At 49.2% G+C, this 22,909-nt stretch overlaps 1 protein-coding gene and 1 long non-coding RNA gene across 2 annotated transcripts in view; both read right to left on the bottom strand.

Annotated features, from left to right (window-relative positions):
* Nucleotides 1–1,001: 1,001 nt before the first annotated feature.
* Nucleotides 1,002–2,105, bottom strand: LOC118354031 (uncharacterized). The gene is made up of 3 exons (XR_004813913.2): nt 1,923–2,105; nt 1,348–1,451; nt 1,002–1,273 (listed from the first exon to the last, which is right to left on the bottom strand). It is a non-coding gene; the product is annotated as an uncharacterized LOC118354031 (long non-coding RNA).
* A 2,233-nt stretch (nt 2,106–4,338) lies between these two features.
* Nucleotides 4,339–22,909, bottom strand: part of CNGB1 (cyclic nucleotide gated channel subunit beta 1) — a 64,728-nt gene continuing 46,157 nt past the window's right edge. Inside the window, exons 27-33 of the mRNA XM_049103977.1 lie at nt 22,240–22,399; nt 20,269–20,366; nt 20,085–20,168; nt 16,962–17,080; nt 16,557–16,703; nt 9,724–9,943; nt 4,339–7,116 (exon numbers count right to left, since the gene is read on the bottom strand). Coding sequence (XP_048959934.1) covers nt 6,829–7,116; nt 9,724–9,943; nt 16,557–16,703; nt 16,962–17,080; nt 20,085–20,168; nt 20,269–20,366; nt 22,240–22,399 — 1,116 coding nt within the window. The 3' untranslated portion in view covers nt 4,339–6,828. The remainder of the gene's footprint in view (nt 7,117–9,723; nt 9,944–16,556; nt 16,704–16,961; nt 17,081–20,084; nt 20,169–20,268; nt 20,367–22,239; nt 22,400–22,909) is intronic.

Raw genomic sequence — 22,909 nt, 5'->3', positions numbered from 1 at the left:
TATTTGAGAGAGAGTACAAGTGGGAGGGACAGAGGGAGAGGAAGAGAGAAATTCAAGCAGACTCCATGCTGAGTGCAGAGCCTGAGGCCCGGCCCTATCTTACCATCCTGAGATCATGACCTGAGCCACCCAGGCGTCCCTTTTTTTTCTTTTTCTTTTTTTTTTCTTTTTCTTTTTCTTTTTTTAAGATGTATTGATTTATTTGAGAGAGAGAAAGAGCATGCAAGTGGGAAGAAATTCAAGCAGACTCCACACTGAGTGCAGAACCCAATTCAGACCTCTATCTCACATCCTTGGGATCACAATCTGAGCTGAAACCAAAAAACCGGTTGGTTAACTGATTGAGCCACCCAGGTGCCCAACCCTCCATTCATTCTTTTTTTGAAATTGAAATTTAACTGGCCATCCCATACTTTTATTTGCTAAATTTGGCACCCTACCACAATGACAGGGACCTCTTAGAGATGCCAATAACTCATGTGCATTGAAAGAATACATTTTAAAGGGCCCTTTTAAAAGACGAAGGGGGCCGTCCTCTTCATTTGTGAAGGGTTGTTGGAGGAGATTGTGCTCAGATACCAAATCCAGGAAATGTGGACATCTATAATTTACGTGTTAGGGCTAAATGTGTCCCCCAACCCGTTCATGTGAAGGCCTAACCTACCAGTTTGGAGATGAAGCCTCTGAGGACATAATTAAAGCTAAATGAAGTCACACGGATGGGGCCCTGAGCCCATAAGCGTAGTGACCTTAGAAGAAGAGACACAGGAGAGCTCAAGCTCTCTCTCCACATGCACAGAAGAAAGGCCTTTCGAGGACCATGGGAAAGCAGCCATCTGCAAGCCCAGAAGACAGCTCTCACCAGAAACCAACCCTGCAATCTCGGGCTTTCCAGCCTTCAGAACCCTGAGAAAATACATTTGTCATTTAAGCCACCCAGTCTGTGTTTTGTCCTGGCAGCCTGAGCTGGCTAAGGCGACACAGGCACAGCGCCACAAGTGTCTGCAGAACTTTTTTTTTTTTTTTTTTTTTTATTCATGATAGTCACACAGAGAGAGAAAGAGAGGCAGAGACATAGGCAGAGGGAGAAGCAGGCTCCATGCACCAGGAGCCCGACGTGGGATTCGATCCCAGGTCTCCGGGATCGCGCCCTGGGCCAAAGGCAGGCGCCAAACCGCTGCGCCACCCAGGGATCCTCTCTGCAGAACCTTCTTACCGCCACCCTGGAGGGATTGTTTTATTTCTTCCAGCACAGAGACACAACTTCGAAGGCCTGGAAAATAGTAGAAAAGTGCTTGGCACATAGAAAGATCTTTTAAAATTATTGAATGAATGAAAGTTACCCACCTGAGGTGGCACTGCGGGTCTGTGGCAGAGGTGGAGCAGGGGCCTCTCAACTGTTTCCATCTCTTGCCCAGGAGTCCCGGTCCCCTGAGGATGAATCCCTTTGCCTGTGTAGGTTTGGCTTTCCTCAGCTCTCATCTGGGTTTCCTAATTCCCTTTCTGATCACCTCACAGCAGCACAGTGGACAAAACTAATCGAATGAGAAAGCTGAGAACCTTCAAGAGCAATCACCTGTGTTCTGAGCCTTACTTGTTTTGTTTTTAAAGGTTTTATTTACTTATTCACGAGAGACACAGAGAGATAAGCAGAGACACAGGAAGAGGGAGAAGCAGGTTCCCTACAGGGAGCCCGATACGGGACTCGATCCCAAGACCCCGGGATGATGCCCTAAGCCAAAGGCAGACAGATGCTCAACCACTGAGCCACCCAAGAGTCCCTGAGCCTTACTGGTAAGAGAAAACAGTGAAAGGCACCAGTCTAGAGGATCAGTCAGAAGGAGGGTCTGTCCCAGGGATCTTTGCTGTTAGGTCCTTCTGCAGATAAGGGCGGAACTGGAAGAGCAGGAAGGGAAATGTACCTTGATGCCCAAGTGCTCCTCTGGGGTAAATCACTGCCTTCCACTGGGTTTCCCATCCACAGAGAAGCATTTGAATTTGATCTTGGTCCAAATGCCCTCTTCTCTCCTCCTCTCCCTCCTCTGAAGGTCTCTTCCTGATGTTTGAATTTAGAAACCATAGAAGCCTGGGCCAGACCAAAGTGGGTGGGAATCATGCCCAGAGTGGGTGTTGGCCTAGATCTTGAATTTTAAACAACCAGGAAACTCCCAGAAGTACTTTTGTCAGCATCAGTGAGGTTTCTTTTATCATGAGCAATGGAAGCTAACTCTGGCCGACCTCAGCCTAAGGCATATTTATTCAAATACACGAGGTAGCCCGTGTAATTTAGGCAGAGCTGAAGAGTGGGCCAGGGAGGCAGGAATGTGGATAGTGACGAAGACCTGAGCAATTGAAACCAACGGTGTGTGTGGGCAGGTGTCGGGGCTCCCATGCACCTGCTCCCTCTCTCTTTCCCTCCCCATCTCAAGGCCCTCCCAGCTGGATGTTTTCAGCCACAAGTAAGAGATCCTGACTACAAATGGCTTAATAATAAAGGTATTTCATTGCCTCAGGGTGCTCAGGTGGCTCAGTGGCTTAAGCATCTGCCTTCAGCTCAGGTCATGATCCCAGGGTTCTGGGATTGACCCCGTATTGGGCTCCCTGCTCTGTGGGGAGCCTGCTTCTCCCTCTGCCCTTCCCCCCTGCTCATTCTCTCCCTCTCTCTCAAATAAATAAATAAAACCTTAAAAATAAAATAAAGGTATTTCATTGTCTCATGTAACAAGTCTTCTGGAGATGAGTGGTTTGGGATTGGTGTGGCAACTCAACCCTCCTGCAGTCTACATCACTGATTCCTTGGCTGTTCCATCACAAAATGGCTGCTGCAGCTCCAGATATATTCCACCCATAAAGATGGGTAGCAGAAATAGGGGGTGTCCCTTTTTATTAAGGAGGCTTCTCATCACCCTTCCTTTTATAATTCTTCGCTCCTGGGGCTGGGCATATTGCTGCACAAAGCCAAATCAGGGCTCTGTTAGCAACGAGGAAGGGCAGTAGCTCTCGTGATTCAGATTCCCTGGAAAGAGACCCCATGCATGATGGAAAGGTGTTTCAAAAAGGAGCGGGATCCTGTGGCTGGAAGAAGGGAGATGAAAGCTGAGTGCCAAAAGGACACATCTCTACTTCTGCCTTTGGCCTTTCCAGGTATCAGGGGCTATTCCAGCCTAGGAAGGACAGGCTCTACAATTTGTGGGAGCCAGTACAAATCAAAATGTGGGATGCCTTATTCAGAAATTATTAAGAATTTCAAGACAGTGGCAGCAGAGCAGTAAACAAGTATGGGGCCATTCTGAACATGAGGCCACATGTGACTGTGCGGGTCACACACCATGAAGCCTGCCCTGGGCCCAGCCCAGAGTGGAGCGATCATCCCAGGAAAGTAAGCCATAGGTGGGGTGTTTTAGGGTCTGTTTTTGTATGAAATTGGGTTAAATACATTTGTGGATGATGCAGAAGGCTGTTATTTATATTGTTATAATTAAATATGTCCAGGTGTTTGTGTAAACTTTCAGTTAAAGTGCAAAGAAAGGGGGACGCCTCGGTGGCTCAGTGGTAGAGCGTCTGCCTTTGGCTCAGGGTATGGTCCCGGGGTCCTGGGATCAAGTCCCACATGGGGCTGGCTGCATGGAGCCTGCTTCTCCCTCTGCCTGTGTCTCTGCCTCTCTCTGTCTCTCATGAATAAATAAAATAAAATCTTAAAAAAAAAAGCAAAGAAGGGGTGATCACATCTCTTCTGTATGTATACCCATGAACAGAGGCAGAATTCAGGCCAGAGAGAGTTCTCAGGGAGCTTCCACTGCACCCCAACCACAGCAGAGTAAGAAGGGTGGCAAGTTAGCTTTACCCCTCATGCCCATTCAGACTTGATAATGCCTATTATTTGATCATCACTGTGGCCCTGTACAGTGCAGCATATCATCTGCATCTTCTAGATGAGGTTGTTGGAGCTCAGAGAGGTCCATAGTCATCTGTGGTCCATGGTCAAACTAGGATTGGAAGCTGCACAGTCTGAATCCAGAGTCCATGTTCATCAGCACACTACATCACTGGACAAGTCTAAAGGAGTTGGGGTCATAGTGAGCAGTTGGCTTGATGAGATCAGTAGATTTGACCAGACATAAAGTGGTTGTTTTTAAGGGTCTTAGAGTCCTAGGGTCCATGGAGAGGGGTGCCACAAGGATGTCCCTCAAGCACCGGGAATGCAGGATGGATGACAGCCCCAAGGATGTCACTCTCAGATAAGCAAGGAAGCCTGAACTGGGAAACAAACTTAGGTTTCCTCACAAAAGGATCTGTCACACATGGTCAATTTCTGAAATGAATCCACAAGCCAGGAACATTTGTCTAAACGCTTTAATTAAAATGCATTGTAATAGGATGAAAGTCAGAGTCTAAATACAGTGTTCATGTTTGCTAAGAAAACAAATGAAAATATTCCAGGTAGCCAAATACATTTTGATAATGAAATTTTAAACAGCTTCTGGGTTTTAATTCTATTTAAAATATTTATATAGTTTAAAAAAATAGCTTCCTATTCATCTTCTACCACAGTACAGGAAATGTTGAGACATTGGAAATTGGTAGAGATTCAACACACATAAATAAAGATTCTGATTCAGTTGCAGAATTACAGTATTCTGAGCTGTACCATCCAGACCTTGGCGACCAACCAGTCCAATTCTATTTGGAGAATAATGCTAGCCTCAAATTCAATTTACCTAACATCCAACTTTTTGAAAGCGTCGAGTTTAAGGAAGTATCACAGTGAAATTAAGATACTGCTCATCTCATTTCAAAATCAATTTTCTTTCCAGGACAGTTCTCGGGAACCTCAAGAATCTTTCACTTTATATAATAAGCAGTATACATTCAAGGGTTAGTATCTAAAAGAATGAGTATATTCATACAAAAAAAAGATTCCTTGTAAAATAAGATCTCACAGTGAAGGTGCCTTTGAAACATTTTGCCATCTACTGAAGGGTAATACATTGACTTTATTGATATAGCTGAAATACTTGGCTAAAGATGGAAGCATTTCTCTATGCCTGGATCTTAGAATACGTGATGCAAATATGACTATGATAAATGAGGTTGCAAAGACAAAAATGAGCCCAAACCGCCAGACTTTCCCTACTTAAAAATAGTGTTGACCAGTGAAATTATGCATAAGATTTTTGTTTATTGCGGCCTTATTTTCAACAGCATGAGATTGGAAACCCTGCAAATGCCTGTTCATGGGAGAGCAATTCAATGTGATGGGACTTGCATTCAATGGACCAGACTGCAGGCATGAAAAGTCAACATGCCCTTGATGTACTAAGAAAGGAGGAGCTTCAAAACAAATGAAAAACAGCAGCACTAGTGTGTTACTATTTGTGTAAAGAAAAAAGGGCATGAGGAGCTGATAGCGGTGGTGGCTTCCAGGAAGGGGACTGGGCACAAGGGGTAGGAGACATCATTTTAACTGGGTAGCCTTTCCTACCCATGAAAATATGTTACTAGCTATTAAAATAGATTAATAAAAGCTTTTTAAAAGGCTAACCTAATGTTGCTCATCGCTATATTCGATGTGGTGATTACTCAGATCACGAGGCATGTCATCGACTAGATAAATCTGTTACCCTGGGATTTGGAAATGTTTAGAGCAGCCTGGCAACTTCCATATTGTGTCATTTTTTTTTTCACAGGGGAAAGGAATGTTCTGCTTTTAGACTGACAGACAAATAGACACATTTGCAAGCCCTTGAAGGCCCCAGCAGCAGAGCACAGTGTCCTATAATTTGATACGAAGTGGGCAGTACCTCTTGGAATTCCAGGCCTTTGGTGTTTGTTGTTGCTGGTGGAAACAAATGGCCCAACACTAGTTTTTAATCACTCACTCCCCCAAGAGCCATTAGATATGCAAATAAAATCCTCCCAATATTCAGTGACTGAATGACTCCTCCCCACCCGGCCCCCCTTGTATCTTGAATCATTGAAGCAATGTAACTTGATCTGGAGAAACCTTAGGAACTTCAGTGGTGTCCGCGATTTCTGTCTCCTAGGATTAATGGAAGGTGCTGCCATCATCTCTGTAGCAAAGGTGTCGGAAGCAAGCAAGCGTGACTCCCTGCAGACCAGAATTGGGGGCCTGGCAGGGGCGCTCAGAACCGCTCACAGCCCGTTGCCAGTAAGTCCACTTGCATTTTATGTTCTGAAAGACTGGTCTCACACTTGGAACTAAATACAGCCTGGGGAAGATGGGTGCTAAGCGCTCTAATGAGCAGAGGATCCCTAATGTGACTGCCCAGCACGGATCATCGGGTCAAATGACCAGCACAACCACCCTTTGTGCTGACCAGGGTTTTTTAAAGTAATCTCTAAACCCAAGGTGGGGCTTGAACTTGCAACCCTGAGACCAAGAGCCACATGTTCTACCGACTGAGCCAGCCGGGCTCCCCACAACTGCTGGCAGGTTTTCTATCCTTGAAACGTGGGAGATGAAATTCAAACATTTGATAACGCTTTAGTCTCCAACAGAGCTTCCCAGGGCTCGGAGCCCCATTCTATGCTCTGCCTATAAACTTCTAAAATGGAAAAGAATTTTGTTCTTAAAAATAAGAGTCGGGAGAGGTAGGGTTCTCAGGTGATGGTGAGGACTTAGGGGCACAAACACTACATTTGTTGACTTCAAAACCAGCAGCGGCAGAAACCGATGCGGGGGCAAGGAGTGGTGGGATGGACTCTACTGCCCCTGGAGTCTGGGCCTGCGGGAAGTGAGGCGCGGGGCTGGGGGACCCGCCTGGGTGCGGGTGGATACACCTGCCCGGAGGGGGGCGCCGGGGGCCCTCACTCGGCCTCCTTCTTCTCCTCCGGGACCTCTACCGACAGGATCTGTTCACTGGGATCCGGGCCCGGGCTCATGCGGATCAGCACCGATGGCTCTGAGGGCCCGGCCTCCCCCTCCCCGCCTTCCTCGGGCCTCTCCGAGGCAGGTGGCGAGGCAGGTGGCGAGGCAGGTGGCGAAGAGCGTGTGGCCGGGGGCTCCTGGGATTCTGGGTGCTCGGGCGCTGGGGGCTGGTCCTGGTCTGGGGCCGCCTGTCCTGCCTCTCCTGCAGCATCCTGCGAGCTCTTGGCCTAAAATCCAGAAAGGGTGATTGGTAAGGCAAAGAAGGTCTGAGAGTTCTTTGAGGGGTCCTGGAGGAGTCTTGAACAGCTTCCTGCTCCCCTTCTTGGACCCCCAAAAAGGAGGATGGCAGAGTGCACAGGGGTGCCATCTAATGTATGGGAAGTGGGGGGCCAGAGGGCATCAGGATTATTTGGTAGGAACAGAGTATGTTATGGGGAAGTTTAGGGATTAAAAATCCTGGTTGGATCTAGTAGAAGGTCTTGGGGATATTTTCCATCTCTGTTGATGGGCAGGGCCAGAAGCCAGAGTGAGGCTGTGGGTTCAGGCCTGCCCCTGAGCTATGGAGGAAGGAGGGGTGTGACCCGGAGGGAGCACCAGCAGGGACTTTGCAAAGCTGAGCCAACTGCCCTGTCCACCCCAGTTACCAGGGCTGGGTGCTCCTGGATGGATGAGAACAATTCTAAGCAAACAAGGTAAAAAGGCTGAGAGGGTAAAAGCTGCTGTGGCCCGGCCTCCTTTCTGGAAGGTCTCATAGGTCGAGCCTGCCACCCGCACACTCTTATTCCCCAGGAAGGAGGATGGGCAGGGTAGTACTGGCATTAGGCTGGGCTGAGCCCCCATGTTTGGGGACTTGGTGGGGACTTCCAGCCTCTAGCCTTCGTGGTTCCTGTGGACACTGACCAGTCTGTGTGTCAGTAAAAACCCAAGCCTTCAAAGATACTCATGGCCTGTCCTGCCCTGTCTGACCCACTTCTGTGGAGACATAAAGGGGACAGAGGGGTTCCCCGGAGGAGACCTGAATGGCCCACAGCGATCTAAGACCCTCTTAAGGTAGCAGCAGTGAATTTCAAATGAGAGCAGTCAGCATGCTTGTGAGGAAGAAGCTTGCTCAAATCATAGAGTGTTGAAGGAAGGGAAATGGGGAAGCCCACTCCTAGAACCCAAGGCAACTCTGGGGACCCATCCCTCCCCCCATCTTGGAGTTCCTGCATGTTCCACCATCCCGTGTCTGTCCTAAACTCCGACGACGACGACGACGACGACACACTCCAAGGCAGGATGGTGCCCATTATGGGACTTCTGGAAGTATCCTGCTATGAATGGAACCAGAAGAATCATGGGGAGTTTAGTCAGGTGTTTTGCCATGCCAAAATGCTTTTAAAAAGATATCCAAGGTACCCTGCTTCATCTCTACAACCCTACGCTGGAACCATGAGTAACCTGAGTCTCAGAAAGCATGAAGAGCTTCTCCGGGTCACAGAGCTGGCAGTGACAGAGCTGGGATTTAGACCCGTGTCTTTGGATTGTTATTTCAGAACTCCTTGCACTCGGCATTCTGTCCTGATTGTTCTAAAATTGCCTTTTATTAGAATTCTCATGCAAATTTAATTCACATCTCCAAGCTGCCTGGGTGAAGAGCTAATACTCAGGAGCAAAAGACCCATTTCATATAAAAGCCTTTCACTGTATTGAGAACAGTCTTGGAGTTCATGTCTGCTCAGTCCCATGCAGCAGCTGGCACCAAAGACCTCAACTTCCTGGCTCAACCTTGACCCTGGCTCTGGGTAAGCCAGGCAGTCATGTCTGTCCTCAGTCTGGGGCCATGGGTGGCTGTATCTTGAGAATATCTTGGAACCCTGGGTGGCTTTGATGGCACCTCCCAGACTCCAGATGTCAAATGATCTCCTGACAGGTTCCCTGGACTCCGACACCAGCCTGGCTTGTTCCAACCTAGGTTCCTTTGAATTCTGTTGTGTAGACTGCAGCACCCTCCTGGCCACTGAGCTCCTGCCTACCCACCACCCCCCTTCCCAGCAGCCTCCCTAAAGGACAATCGTGAATAGTCATAATTAGTGCAATCATTCTAATTGGCATTTTTGGCATTAGTCACAGAAAAGAGTCCCAGAACTAATTTTAAAATTCCCTTCAGATTTCCAAGGGGGGGGGGGGGGACAGTCAGCACTGTGCCTGTCAGCAGGGTTTTTTCTCTTTAAATCTCTGAAATTGTCACAGATGCAAATATTAAATATGAGACAATCACTGCCATCTGGGGAGGGACACTGCCCGCTCACACCCAGTGCTCCTACCTTTGCAACAGCACCAGGACTCCCTTGGGGGGATTGCTCCCCTCGGCCCAGGGATGGCACAGGAGCCTGGCCTCTCCCAGGGCAGCACAGTGAACGGCTCAGGAATTGACATGTGACCCAAATCTGTCCAATGACAATGAGCCCTGGGACTTTTGCTGGAATCACTGGGCAAGAGGGACTTTCTATGGGAGTTGCTGCTAAACCAGGAGGATGTAATCCTAGTGCTCTTGTGATCTGAAGTCATCATCGAGGGAAGCAGAAATGACAAGATGGCAAAGCTCATCCCATTGGCATTATTTGAACTTCTGGATCCAGCCTTGTCTGAACTTTTAAGCTACTTGACCCCATCCATCCCCTGGTCTCTTAAGCTAATGTGAGCTTGCACCATGACCTGGATTTCTGTTACTTGCAACCAAAGGAGTCCTGACTGGTATAAAGGAAGGGGAGACATTCCCTACAGTGCAAGGCATGGTCCACAATCTGGCACAATGTTGAAATGGGGGTGTGGCTAATTCCCCACCATCTTACCTGTTCCAGCAACTGTTGCTGCCTCGCAGCTGCCTCCAGTGCAGCCAGTTCTTTGAGCCGAGCCCTCAGGTGGGCAAGTTTACCGGCTTTGGCTCCCTTGGCGCCCATCTTTCCTGCTACGGCCAGGGCAGCATTGAAGAGCTTGGGGGTGCCTGCCCGGGGAGGAAGGATGAGCACGCTCTTCGGCTCCTTGGGCTTGTTGTTATTTCTCAGCATGCGCCTGAAAGAAAGCAGCACCCACAAACATTACAAACATACTCCAGAAGAGAAGAAAGGCTCCTCGGCGGAGGACTATGATAGAGTTGCACGGTGGCGGTGGTCGTCTTGGCTAATGGTCTGTGAGCAAACACAGCGTACTTAACGCTTTATGCACAGCATCTCAGTGATCGGAACAACCAGAATGACATGGGTCTTACCGTCTGGACCTTACAGAGGAGGAAATTGGAGGCTCAGAGAGGTTGAGTCACTTTAGTGAAGTCACACAGGAAATACCGAATGATACTATAATATATGGACTCAGAAACAGGATGCCCAGGTGAAAAAAGATACGCTTTTTGCTTCTCTCCCTTTTGCATATGTCACCATCCTCACCATTACCTCCGTCAACATGTAATGAGTGTCTACATGTGTCAGGCCCTATGCTTGGTCCTTTAGAGGCACCCTGATGGCTCCTGGAGACCTCCTTTCTGGTGTCTCTTTCTCCATGTGACTTGTTTTTGACCAGTAGAATACAGCAAGGGTGATCAGATATCCCCTTTGTGAACATGTCACATGGGATTGTGATCTCTGTCTTGCAAGGACTCTCCCTTCCTGGCTTTGATGCAGCCAGTGACCATGTTGAGGGAGGCCCATGTGGCGAGAACCAAGGGAAGCCACCGGCCAGCAATTAGCTGGGAACGGAGGCCCCCAGTCCTCCAACCGCAGGGAACTGAATTTGGCTGACCTCCATGTGACCTTGGAAGCAGACCCTTCCCCAGGGGAGACATGAGATGAGACTCAGCTCTGGCCAGTACCCACCTAAGCTGTCCCAGACTTCCGACCCATAGAAGCTGTGAGGTAATACATATGTGTGGTTTTAAGCTATTGAATGGGTGGTAAGATTATTATACAACAGATAACTAGTACATACATTGTCCTGTAAATCCCACAGAATCTTCCCAGGTAGGTCCCTATTTTTTTCATCTCATTTCGAATAAAGACATGGAAGACCAGAAGGGGTAAATAATTTTCCCAAGGTTACACAGCTACGAAGTGGCCAGAATTAAATCCCAGATCTAAATGCAGTGCGCTCCCATGCTCTCTAAGTAGGGATAGGATCTTCCATCGGACAGAGCCCCAGCCTTTGATAGGGAATTTTTTTTCATGCTACAGATATGTGATGAGTGGTTTGGCTCAAGAACAAATGTATTTCATCTGCAGTCTAGTGGGCCTCGACTCCTAATTGGCAAATTCATTCACCAGGGCTCCAGCAAAACTTGTTTGTTTAAAAATGAGGCCATTACTGGCTGCTTATCTAATCAGAAGCAATGGATTTGAATTGTGCATATTGATATTAATTGCCCAAGACTTGCATTTTCTGGCTGGGGCTTCCCTAGGAGAACACAAACATGATAATTCATCAGAGGCCTCTTCATGCCTGGCACTATCACCTGTGTTATTCAGCCATCATTCACAGCATGACAGTCTGTGGTACAAAGATTGGTACAAAAATGACACAAAAGAACTATCTGTGGGACTTTTGTTAACTGCTAATGGCAGTCTCTCTTTTGCAACATTGCACTGGCCTCTGGGACATTTCCAGAGTAAGGAAATTGAGCCTCGTTTTCAGATGATGCGTTTTCCTATAAGCAGGATCACGCATTCATCCCTGGAGAAAGTGGCATGCGTGAAAACTTTTAGCCCCATTTCCTAGAGTGGCCAAGCCAGACAGCTGAGCACTTCACTTCTTTGGGGCCCCAGGTCCCCCATCTGTAAAGCAGGTAGCTTACAACCAGAATCCCACACATGACTCACATGACTCTCACCAGCTCAGATGTCCCAGGCCCTGTGGTTCCCAGATTGTGTCTTTCCTTTGATGGTCAGAGCTCATGCATGATCCCCTGCCTCCGTCCTGACGCTTGCCTGTCCAGGGAACCAGGCTCTCTAATGAATCATCCTACAGCTCTGGTCCCAAGGCCTCTCTGCTGCAAGGCCCTGCGGCTCCTCCTCTTTCCTGCAGCTGCCATAGGCTGGGACCTCAGCCTTTTCCAGCAAAGGGCTCAGGCTTGACACATGGGTCAGGAGCCTCACCTAACCCAGCCAAAGGAGTGGGGTAGCTGGGCTACACGCATGGCTTTCCTGAGCCTTGCTCCTCTGGCAGGGGGAGGAAGGGAGGGCAGGGGGAACTGGAGCCACATCTCAGACACAGTTGATTCTCATTATTCGCGGTGGTGTCATTCTGTAGAGTCCCCGCAAACACTGAAATCTCAAACACCGAACCATTGTTTCTGGGGGGGAAATACAGGGTTAGGTTGCTGTGAGCCTCTCATTACATTTCATCAATTGATCAATACTTTGCATATTTCTGTTTAAAGACATCCAGTTGATTCACTGACACTGAAATGAGGACCCACAAAATCGCCAACAACGATCACAAAAATGTGAAAAATGTGGTGCTAAATAGACCATGAAAAGACACTTGTTTACAAGTGTTCAGATGCTTCTGAGCTGAAACAATAAAGCAGAGTGTCACCTTGTTTAACTCTTGCTGGGGACATGAGCTTAGGGCCCAACTCAAATTTTTTACCGCTCTGTGCACGTCCACAAATTACTAGGAATGCCCACGAGTACTGATTTTGGGGTTACAAATACATTTTAGTGAGTAGGTTAGTTACAGACACAGAATCACAGCTACGTGAATAATGAGCACAGACTGTACTTCCCCGTTTCTCAGGTGAGTAGGGGGAAGCAGGCAGATGTTGTGAGAAAAGTTCAGACAGACTAGCCTTTGGAAGGGCCCAGTGACTTCCTTAAGAGCAAACAGGTAAAATGAGTTACAGGGCAGCTTCCTTCCTCAGAGGATGCCAGCATCCTGTGGGTATTATGCTTCACCAATACAGCATCACCCCCTCTTGGCGTTGCCAAAGGGGTCCTGTTAAAACTAAGTCCTGGAGCACCTGGGTGGCTCAGTGGTTGAGCGTCTGCCTTTGGCTCAGGTTGTGATCCCATGGTCCTGGGATTGAGTCCTGCATGGGGCTCCCCGCAGGGAGCCTGCTTCTCCCGCTGCCTGTGTCTCTGCCTCTCTCATGAATAAATAAATAAAATCTTGTTTTAAAACAACAAGAACAAACCCCTAAGTCACATCAATTTGCTTGTCTGTGTAAAACCGTACATAGCTGCCCTCTCCCTCAGAGTAAAACCCAAAGCCACTGTAAGACTTCATCTCCAAGGCCCCACCCGATCTCATCCCCTGGACCTCTCCCCTCCCATGTCAAGCTACACTTACTTTCTGGCTGGTCTGCACACACACACTCTCTCCTCTGCAGAGCCTTTCCATGTGCTGTTGCCTCTGACTAGGATGCTCTTCCATGCAAGCAGTCCCATCACTCTTTCAGTCTGTGCGGATTTCAGCTAAAATTCCACTTCCTCAGAATGGCTTTCCCTGCCCAACTTATCTCAGATAACTCCCTCCATCACCTCTGTCTCCTCAATGTGGCTTTGTTTCCTCACAGCCCTGTCCCCAGCTGACACATCACAGAATCCTTCATTTCTCCATGGTCGGGCTCCCTCATTAGGAGGCAAGCTTTATTTGGTCCCTGCTGTGTCCCTAGGGCCTAGAACTATGTACTCAATCAATGATTGTGCACTCTGAGTTCCCTTTATGGTGACTATTCTCTGTACAGTTTATTTATGGTGTCATTTCATAGAATGAGGTAGAAAATGGGAATATGTGGTAAAAGGCAATGGAGAGAAAAACAGGATATATAGATTTAAAAGGCTTTATCCAATGGCAAAATTACAGAGAGTACTTGATGGGTAAAGAGGAGCAATTATCATTATGAATATTCATGGAGTTCTCCCACCTGCCGGGTACCCTGCTGGAGATATTCACACACACTTACTTTATTTAAGCTTCCCAACAACAAAATAGGGGGTTAAAACCCTTATTTTACATAATTGCAGAAAATGGAGACCAGAGAAGTTAACTTTTCTGTGACTTTTCCAAGGCCACACAGCCAGTACCTCATACTACAGATAGGGTGTGAGCTCCATCAGCTTCCTGAGCCTGTTGTGGATTTTCTACCACACTGTGTTGCCTCTTTCACTCGACTGGAAATCTGATCTTAAGGGTCTGAAAACAAAGACCTGCTTCTCTAAAAAGTTACCCACTCTTCAACAGTACAAAATGCAGATGCACAAGGTTATTCCTCAGGGAGCTGCGTATAATGGCAAAATACTGGAAATGACCTTACTGCCCCTTCCCAGGAATGCTCTGCAACTGTCAGAGGAATGAGGGAGCTGTCTATGGACTGAGAAAAAACATCTTCTGGGTTGGTTGTCATGTGAAAAAAAAAAAAAGCAAAGTGCAAAAGAAAATCTACAGTATGCTACGTTTTATGTAAGATGGGAAAAATAAAATGTTCACCGTTCTACCTACTTTTGCAAAAGGAAACACATTAAGGAAGCAGCAGAAACAAATGAGACTGGGCTCGTGGACGGCCAGGGGCAGCAGGTGGGGGGACCCGGACACCTCTCTAGGCTTTGTTGCATTATGACTTTTGGTACCATGTTAATGCTTGACATATTCAAGACAACAAAAAGTCAACAAGGATTGAAGTGGGAAGAATCATAAAATATGGAGTGCAAACCAAAACACACAAGTCTGGGTATGTTTCAAATGAGCAAAACCACCACATTAAAGGGAGGAAAAAGAAAACGAATCGAAATAAGTCTGAACATAACACTTACTTCACGGGTACTCAGCTGAAGACAAAAAGAATGGCGCCAAATACTGAATTTTGCTGAGAAGGCTTTCCATACCCCAACCCCTACTGCCCCAGTGCCTTGGGATAGCAATTCTGCAACTGCTTTGTCTGTATCCTAAGACTAAACAAATGAGGGCAGCCCCAGTGGCGCAGCGGTTGATATATATATGTATATATATTTATATGTATATATATCTGCATTTATGTACACAGGTGGACATGCAGATGTGTTTCCCAGCTCTGTCCACTTGGGAGCCTAGTAGCAGCCTAGTAGCCATGAGGTTTCTAAAACCCATTCCCACCTGCAAGGAATCAAGTCTCCTTGAAGAAATGGCCATTTCCAGGGATGTGGCAGAGAGAAGGTCACAAGATGAGCCCAGTGAGTCTAATTGTATTTGTGAGCAAGGAAGTGCTAAAATATTTAGAGGACATAACAAAGAGTCACAAAGGCCAGCCCGAAGAGATGCCTGCTGGCCAAATCTGCAACAATTTGAGCACCAGAATAATGATTGTAACAGGATATTTACAGAACAAAACAAATCCACACTTATATAGACAAATGAAGAAACAAATAAATTGAAATCGGAGAGAAGAGGAAAGATCTCCCTCACAGTAGCATGCTCACTAATAAATGCAGAAGGCATGATGGAATCAGAAAAAATCACCATTCTGCACCCATGGTGGCCACCACTGATTTAGCAACGAGCCTTCAGGGAATGCTGATGGTAGCAGGTGAAGGCTTGCTTGATGGGAAACAGGAGAGGAGGTCTAGATAGCCTCAGAGTGACGCCCTGCTGATTACTTATTAATTACAAAGAGGAAAACGTTAACTTTAGAGTGTAGAAACCTTAACCAAGTGAGCAAAAGGAAAATCATCAATACTGGGAGAAGCCAGCATCCTGGGCCTCTCCACATGCTGCATTAAGTATACAACATCGCAGGGCGCCTGGGTGGCTCAGTGGGTTCAGCGTCTGCCTTCAGCTTAGGTCATGATCCCGGGGTCCTGGGATGGAGCCCGTTGGGCTCCCTGCTCAGCAGGGAGTCTGCTTCTCCCTTTTCCTCGGCCCTTTCCCCTTGTGTATGTGTTTGGTCTCTCTCTCTTTCCCTTATAAATAAATAAAATATATTTTTTAAAGATTTTATTTATTTATTCATGAGAGACACACAGAGAGAGAGGCAGAGACACAGGCAGAGGGAGAAGCAGGGACTCCACGCAGGGAGCCCAACGTGGGACTCCCAGGTCTCCAGGATCATGCCCTTGGCTAAAGGCGGTGCTAAACCGCTGAGCCATCCAGGCGTCCCAATGAAATTAAAAACAAACAAACAAACACAACATCACTTCTTAAAAAGTAGGCTCCATGCCCAATGTCGGGCTTGAGCTCATAACCCTGAATTCAAGAGTGGCATGCCTTACCAACTGAGCCAGCCAGGCACCCCACAACATCTTTTCTGAGGAATTCCTGCCCCCATGCAGAACCTGAAGTTAATCAGCTAAACCTAAATCAGCTAAATGAAGGGACAGTCTACAAAATAACTGGCTTGTCCTCCTCAAATCACTCAAGATGGAAAAAGGCTGAGGGACAATCCCAGATCCAAAGAAAGTGAAGACACAGGCTATGTGATGAAACAGGTGGTCCTACACTAGATCCAGAGATGGAAAAGAAGACCAGAAAGGCTACCCAAGGTATAATTGGGACAATCGGCCAAATTTGAAGATGGACTGGGGATGAGATAATAGCATCGTTTCAGCAGCACATTTCCTGATTTTGATAAAGGTACCACGGCCATGTAAGAGAAAGTTTTAGTCCTTAAGAAATGCGCAACGACGTAATATATGGATTTTTTTGTGTGTTAAATAAAAAAATGTACCTGGCCTTCTTCCGGAGTAACTTCTGAGACTCAGGATAATGCACCAAAATTTCATTCAGGTCCTTCTTATCCAGAATGAAGAGGTTGGTAAACCCGTGGGCGACCACATTGGCTGTGCGCCGATTCCCGCCCCCAACAGCCAGTAAGCTGGGGTAGAGAAGGAAGGAGGTGAGACCTGGCAGGCTGGGGTTAGAATCCCACTAAAATGTCCCTTCCCACCCCCTTCCCGGAGCGCAGTGGAGGCCCCACATGATCGAGAGCCAGGGCTCACCCTGCATATGTCAGCATCCACAGTGGCCTCCTTCCACCAAAGGGCCCTTGAGGACGAGGTCTTCCCTCCCATGGACAGCCCCCCACCCCAGTTTGGGCCCAGGTCCGCCCATTTCACCCCAGCTCCCCTCTGACCTTATTTCTCCAAACACAGATCCAGCTTTCAGCGTCACCAGCACAGCCTTCCCATCGGGGCCGCCCAACACCTGCACCTCTCCTGCCTTTATAATGTACATCTCTCGGCCTATCTCCCCCTGAAACAGAGAAGGGGTGAGCCCCTCTGCCATTACCAAAAGTGACCACAGAGGCGGCGGGGCTGGGCCCGGAGGCCACTGGTGCAATGCAGAGGACCCTAGGATGGCATCCAGCCCCACCACTGACTCAGTGTGCGGTACAGGGTCAGTCGCTTCCCCTCTGGCGCCTCAGTTTCCCCATCTGTGGATTGGGGAGAGTGGCCACCCCCGGCCTGCCTGACTGACAGGATTACTTGGGGAGTTAGTGATGTGATGGAAAGGGAAGTAAGCTAGGTAAGCTAGAAGGTGCATGTGTGATGGCATTCTGCAAATTCCTGAATCTACACGCCAGTGGAGGGCCCGGAGGCATGGAGAAAATTAACAGCGGTTCATCCAATAAATTGATACCTAGCCCATGTCCCTTCAGGAGCTCGGTAAGTGTTTGCTAACTGAAAGAGGAATGATAACAGCATCAGTAATGAAGTCCAGTGCTCGTGCTACATTTCCTGTGCGGGGCATTGCTCCAAGTCCCAGGTCCTCAACAGCTCTGGGGCAGGAACTCTTTGCCCGAGGTCGCAAAGCTAGGCCAAGGGAGAGTGGGGATTTGAACCCAGACAGCCTGGGTCCAGAGCTCATGGCTGCTGTGGATGGAATGGTGTCCTTCCCAACCTCATATGTTGAAGTCCTCACCCCCCGTTGTTCAGAACGTGACCTTTTTTTGGAAATAGGGTCATTGCAGACGTCATCCATTAAATAAAGATAAGGTCCTACTGGAGTTGTATGAGCCCCTAATCCAATACAACTGGTGTCTCTAAAGGGGATACTCGGAGACAGAGACAGTTATACTGAGAAGATGATACAAAGTGACACAGGGAGAGGACAGCCATCTATAACCCAAGGAGAGAGGAGCATACCTTTCCCTCGCAGCCCTGAGAAGGAACCAACCCAACTAACCCCTTGATCTTGGGCTTCTAGCCTCCAAAACTGAGAGACAATGCATTTCTGTTGCTAAAGCCGCCCAGTCTCTGACACTTGGTTGGAGCAGCTGGAGCAAACGAATGCAATGGTCTGAATCCCAAATCAAAGCAAACGAATGAATGAAAGCGTGCATGCATACATGCACGACTGAGTGAATGAATGAATGAATGGCTTGCTTCAGACTGCAATCAGAAACACCCAGTCTACCATGCACCTTCCAATCCTCATGCCCTCACAGTCCCCTGCCACATGTCCATCACACCTGGAATGTTTGAAAGGAGAGAGAGCAAAATAGATAAATTGATTACACTTTGTACTCATTCGACAAACGTTTCCTGGGCGTCTCACACGTGCATGAGCTTCTCAACAGGAAAAAAGTTTCATGTCCCTGTTCTTCGTCCAATTTGACACAGGGCTGAAGGGTCTAAAGAGCTCACCCTCGCCTCATTAACCGCCCTGGGGTGGGCAATCAATGGTGGGAGGCGACAGGTGCGGGGAGGGGGGTGCCAATCTCAGCAAGATCAGCGCAGCGCAAAACTGGACAGCAGAGGGCGCCATTCCCACTTGCTCATCAAGTGCTCTCCCCGGCCAACTCCAACCACCTGGTTCGGTCTTGCTCCTTTGCCAGCAAGTTCTACATTACCCAAGGATAGTAACAGCGGCAGTGGCACCGACTCTGCCAGCACGGTGCCAAACTCTGTAGGCACAGCTTATTCAATTTTCACAACCACCCCAGGAGGGAGTACCAGCAACATCCCTACTTTACCCATGAGAAGCGAGAGACTCAGAGAGGGCAAGCCACTGCCCCAAGGGGCACAGCTAGGAAGTAGCCCTGGTGTCAGACAAATCACCCAAACCCCTCTTGGCCTCTAGGGCTGCAGCTCTAAGTTCTCAACCATCTCTCCTCAGTCCCCACGGCTCTCTGCTTCCGGAAACTTCACTACTGTACAGCATACAACTTTGGCATGGGGGCCTTCTTGGGCTGGGGTTTCCTGTGTCTCAGAGGGGTTGCTTGGGTGTTTTGTTCACCCCTGTACACACACCCAGCCTGAAGAGCTCTGTAACAGGGGAGCTGAAATCTGAGTTCTTGCCTTTCCACCCTAACCACCCACTCACAGGTGACCTTGGTCTCACCGTGTATCCCAGGGAATGGGAGCAGAAAGGGCCTCAACACTGTGTAGCCCCAGGTTCAAATCCAAATGTGTTCTAGGATCTGATGGGCAGTTTAAGGAATGAAGGGAGCCTGGTAGAGGGCAGTGGGGAGGGCTGGGGCCTGTGGAATCAGGAGAGAGGGTGATGTCCCGCCCTCAGGAGCAACCCCTTCTTCACTCCAGTAGACTCTTGCTATTTGGGACAGTGGAGCTCAGTTTTCAGCCAGAAGTCTAGATTTTTATGTAAGACCTTCAAATTTTTTAAAGGTTGGGAACTGATCCAACATTTTTTTTTTTTAAGATTAGGAAAAAAGGGGAGCCTGGGATCCAGCCCTGCATCCAGCCTGCTTCTCCCTCTCCCTCTGCCTGTCTCTCTGCCTACTTGGGCTCTCTCTCTCTGCATCAAATAAATAAATAAATAATTTTTTTTTTAATTAGGGGGAAAAACCCCACACCCCAAACCACAAAACAATGTATGGGCTGGTTCCTATATGAAGGCCACCAGTTTGCAACCTCCAACCTACCCCAGCCCCATTTTCCTGATAGGAAGACCAAGACCCTGGAAGCAGCTCCATCTATAGGGTCAAGGCCCAACCTCCTGCTCGGCCCCTTACTTTCCTTTTCTGGAAAGCGGGGTTCCTCATCCCAGTGCCCCTGGTCCTGTGTCCTGAGCAGAGCCTGAGGCACACCTGGGTTCAAGGCCTGGAGCCAGACAAAGCCACCTCATGCCAAACAACCCGAGAGCCCTGGGGTCAGCTCTCCCTCCCCAGGGATGCCGCTCTCCCTGGGCTTGCCAACACTCCCAGGCCTCCAAAGGCACCCCCTTCAGCCCAGCTCCCAGCAGGCAGGTGCACCGTAAATCCCAGACTGTCGTGCAGCTGCCTCGGGCCACTCACCTTCTTGCACACGTAGTCGTTGGGCAGATAGACGACAGAACGAAGCCTCTTCAGCATGTCAAAGATCAACTGCCGGTCACAGCCCTGTCCCCAAGAAGAGGGTAAAAGAATGCCTGTTTAGGGGACGATGTGGCCTCGGGGCCTTCCCGGAAGCCCGGGGATGGGGGTCCTGGGGGGGCCATACCTGGAAGAGAGCCACTTTGCTGACAATGTTATAGTTCACGTCGATGGCGAGGTCCAACCGCATCTTGTCTGGAAGCTGCACCATCAGTTCTGACTCGTCTGGAAAGGAGACCCTGGCAAGTGTCAGAGGCACATCCAGGCCTCTGCCCCACCCTCCCACGGGGCCCTGGCCACACCATTCCTCTGCCCCCCCGGGACCACGCTATACAGGGAGAGTCCCCTCTCTGGGTTGTTCAGATGCTATTCCCTGTGCAGGGAACACCCTCATGTCCTTCCCTGGTTAACTTCTACTCATTCTTCAGACCCCAGGACTAACGTCACCTCCTCCAAGAAGCCTTCCCTGGAGATCCCCATGCCCAGACATTCTGTTTAGCAGTCTCTGTGCTGTAGCAGTGATCACACCCCTCATTGCAATGGTTTCTTCCCACCAGCCCGAGAACTGAAGTATATGGAACACTTTTTTACAGAGAGCTTTACAAAGGTGGTTTTAGTAAATCTTCCCAACAACCCGAGAGGTCCCCACTACTATAATCCCCACTTTGCAAGAAAGGGAGGCTCAGGAGGGCAGTGACTTGCCCACAGCCACGCAGCCCAGGGGAAATGGCATCAGCCCCCCACCCCGGTTGTGGGGTCCTGGGCCCGTCCCAGGAGAGCAGGGGCCGAGAGCGTTTTGCCCATGATGGGGTCCGCCCCTCCCAGCAGAGCGCCTGGCACAGAATGAATGTCGAGGCCAGGGACAGGAAATGCACTGCCTGACCTCGATCCCGACGCCCCTCCCGCTGCACCACCATTATTTATGGGCTCAAGTGTGGATCTGCACGACCCTGGCCCTCTCCTGTGGCCCCTTCGTGTGGAAGAGGGCAATGGTTCAGATGTCACAGGGCTGTCACTGGGACAGAATGAGGCAATGGACGGCAACATGTCTTTACAGACTGAGTGCAATAGCAGCAGATAGCGGCGAAGGCTCGACCACTCACTGTCCACAGATTTGACAACCCCTCGGCTCGGCTCAGGAGATTGGGCGCTGAAGTGTGGCTTCTTCAGAGAGGGAAGCGCGTGGAAGCAGCGGGGCCCTGAATCAGCTGAGACAGTTGAGGGGGTTCTAAGGCACAGTGCCAGTGGCCCACTGGCTTCTCAGGGGCTTTCAAAATGATGTCTAATCTCTGAAAACTAAATTACTAGCGCCCCAAGATTTAAAAAAAACGACTGGGGAGAAAATGTGTGACTTAATTAATGTATAAGTAGCACATTCAAATTTAATTAAGAATTTGATTAGAATTCACGAAAACTTCACTACATTTAAAAACAATGTACAGGGGCACCCGGGTGGCTCAGTGGTGGAGTGGTGTGATCCCGGGGTTCCGGGATCGGGTCCCACATGTGGCTCCCTGCATGGAGCCTGCTTCTCCCTCTGCCTGTGTCTCTGCCTCTCTAAGTCTCTTTCATGAATAAATACATAAAATCTTAAAAGAGAAAAAAAAAGAAAGAAAACAACGTACAGGTAAGTTTCCCCCACTTCACAAGGGTCACTGAGCCCACCCTATCATTGGCAAGAAAGCAGAAACGGTGGTGAATTAAAGGCATCATTGTGGCCAAAGAATCTCAGAAGCAAAGCATAACATCAAAAAACCTAGCAAAAAATATGTGTATGTGTGCATGTATATGGAAGAGAAAGAGAGGGGCCTTCCCCCTGCCCCGATTCCTACTGTACTTCCATCTCTGATGGGGACGCATCTCAGAGGTGATGGGGGGCAGGGCACCTCAAGTCTTCAGGGGTCTCCTGACAGCCCAGTTGGGGGTACCTCATGGGCCTCCCTTAGGCCCCCCTCACTTGAAAATGTTGGGGCCACAGCCAAGAGGCCCCAGTGCTCAGGACCTCAGGGACACAGGGCAGAGGCAGGGGCCAGGAAGGCAGGGGCCCAGGAGGAGGTGGCCGGGGGATAGCTGGTGGCACCCAGAGCACCCATCTTACCCAGCATGCCTTGGGACTGCCAGGTGTACTCGTACCAGGTCTTGACACGGTTCTGCACGGACCTGGGGATCTTGTAGAAATTCATGTACTTCACTGTGCTGTCCATGCAGCTGCGGTAGTAGGTCTGCCCGGCGGTGGCGGCCCCCACCACGTCTCTCATCTAGGGGCAAAGTGAAAGAGTCGAGGGTCAGAGTGGGGCTTTGGGGCTGTGCATCATGAGCACGTTTACTCTACACAGACGAGGGGCGCTCGAGGAAGGGGGATCAGGAGGGAGGGAGGCTGCCGACAGGGGTAGGCAGGAGCGAGGCTGCTGACCCCCTGAGCAGCCTCAGGCCCTGGAGCCCCACCAGGAGGAAAGGCCTCGCTGGGCTGGGCTGCTTCTGGTCCCACCTGGCCCCTTGGTGCCTAAAGCCACTTTGACCTCAGGGAAGAAATGTGAACCTGATGTACTACTGCTTGGGCAGGACCCAATTCTGAGGCCGCCTGACTCTGGCTTTCTGCACTGAATAGAATATGAGATGGAGCCCTCCCCCTGCACATTAGACACCCCCAGGGGTTTCTCTCCGAGGGAGCAGTCCAAATCCCCAGGCTTTGCAGACAGCCATTCAGCCCAGCTCCGCAAAGATAACCCAAAGGGACCGACCTTTCCAATGGAAGCAACGGTAGAGAA

The sequence above is a fragment of the Canis lupus genome, chromosome 2 (assembly GCF_003254725.2).
Source record: "Canis lupus dingo isolate Sandy chromosome 2, ASM325472v2, whole genome shotgun sequence".
Lineage (NCBI taxonomy): Eukaryota > Metazoa > Chordata > Mammalia > Carnivora > Canidae > Canis > Canis lupus.
Note: the sequence above shows the minus strand (reverse complement) of the source record. Positions and strands in the feature narration are given on the sequence as shown.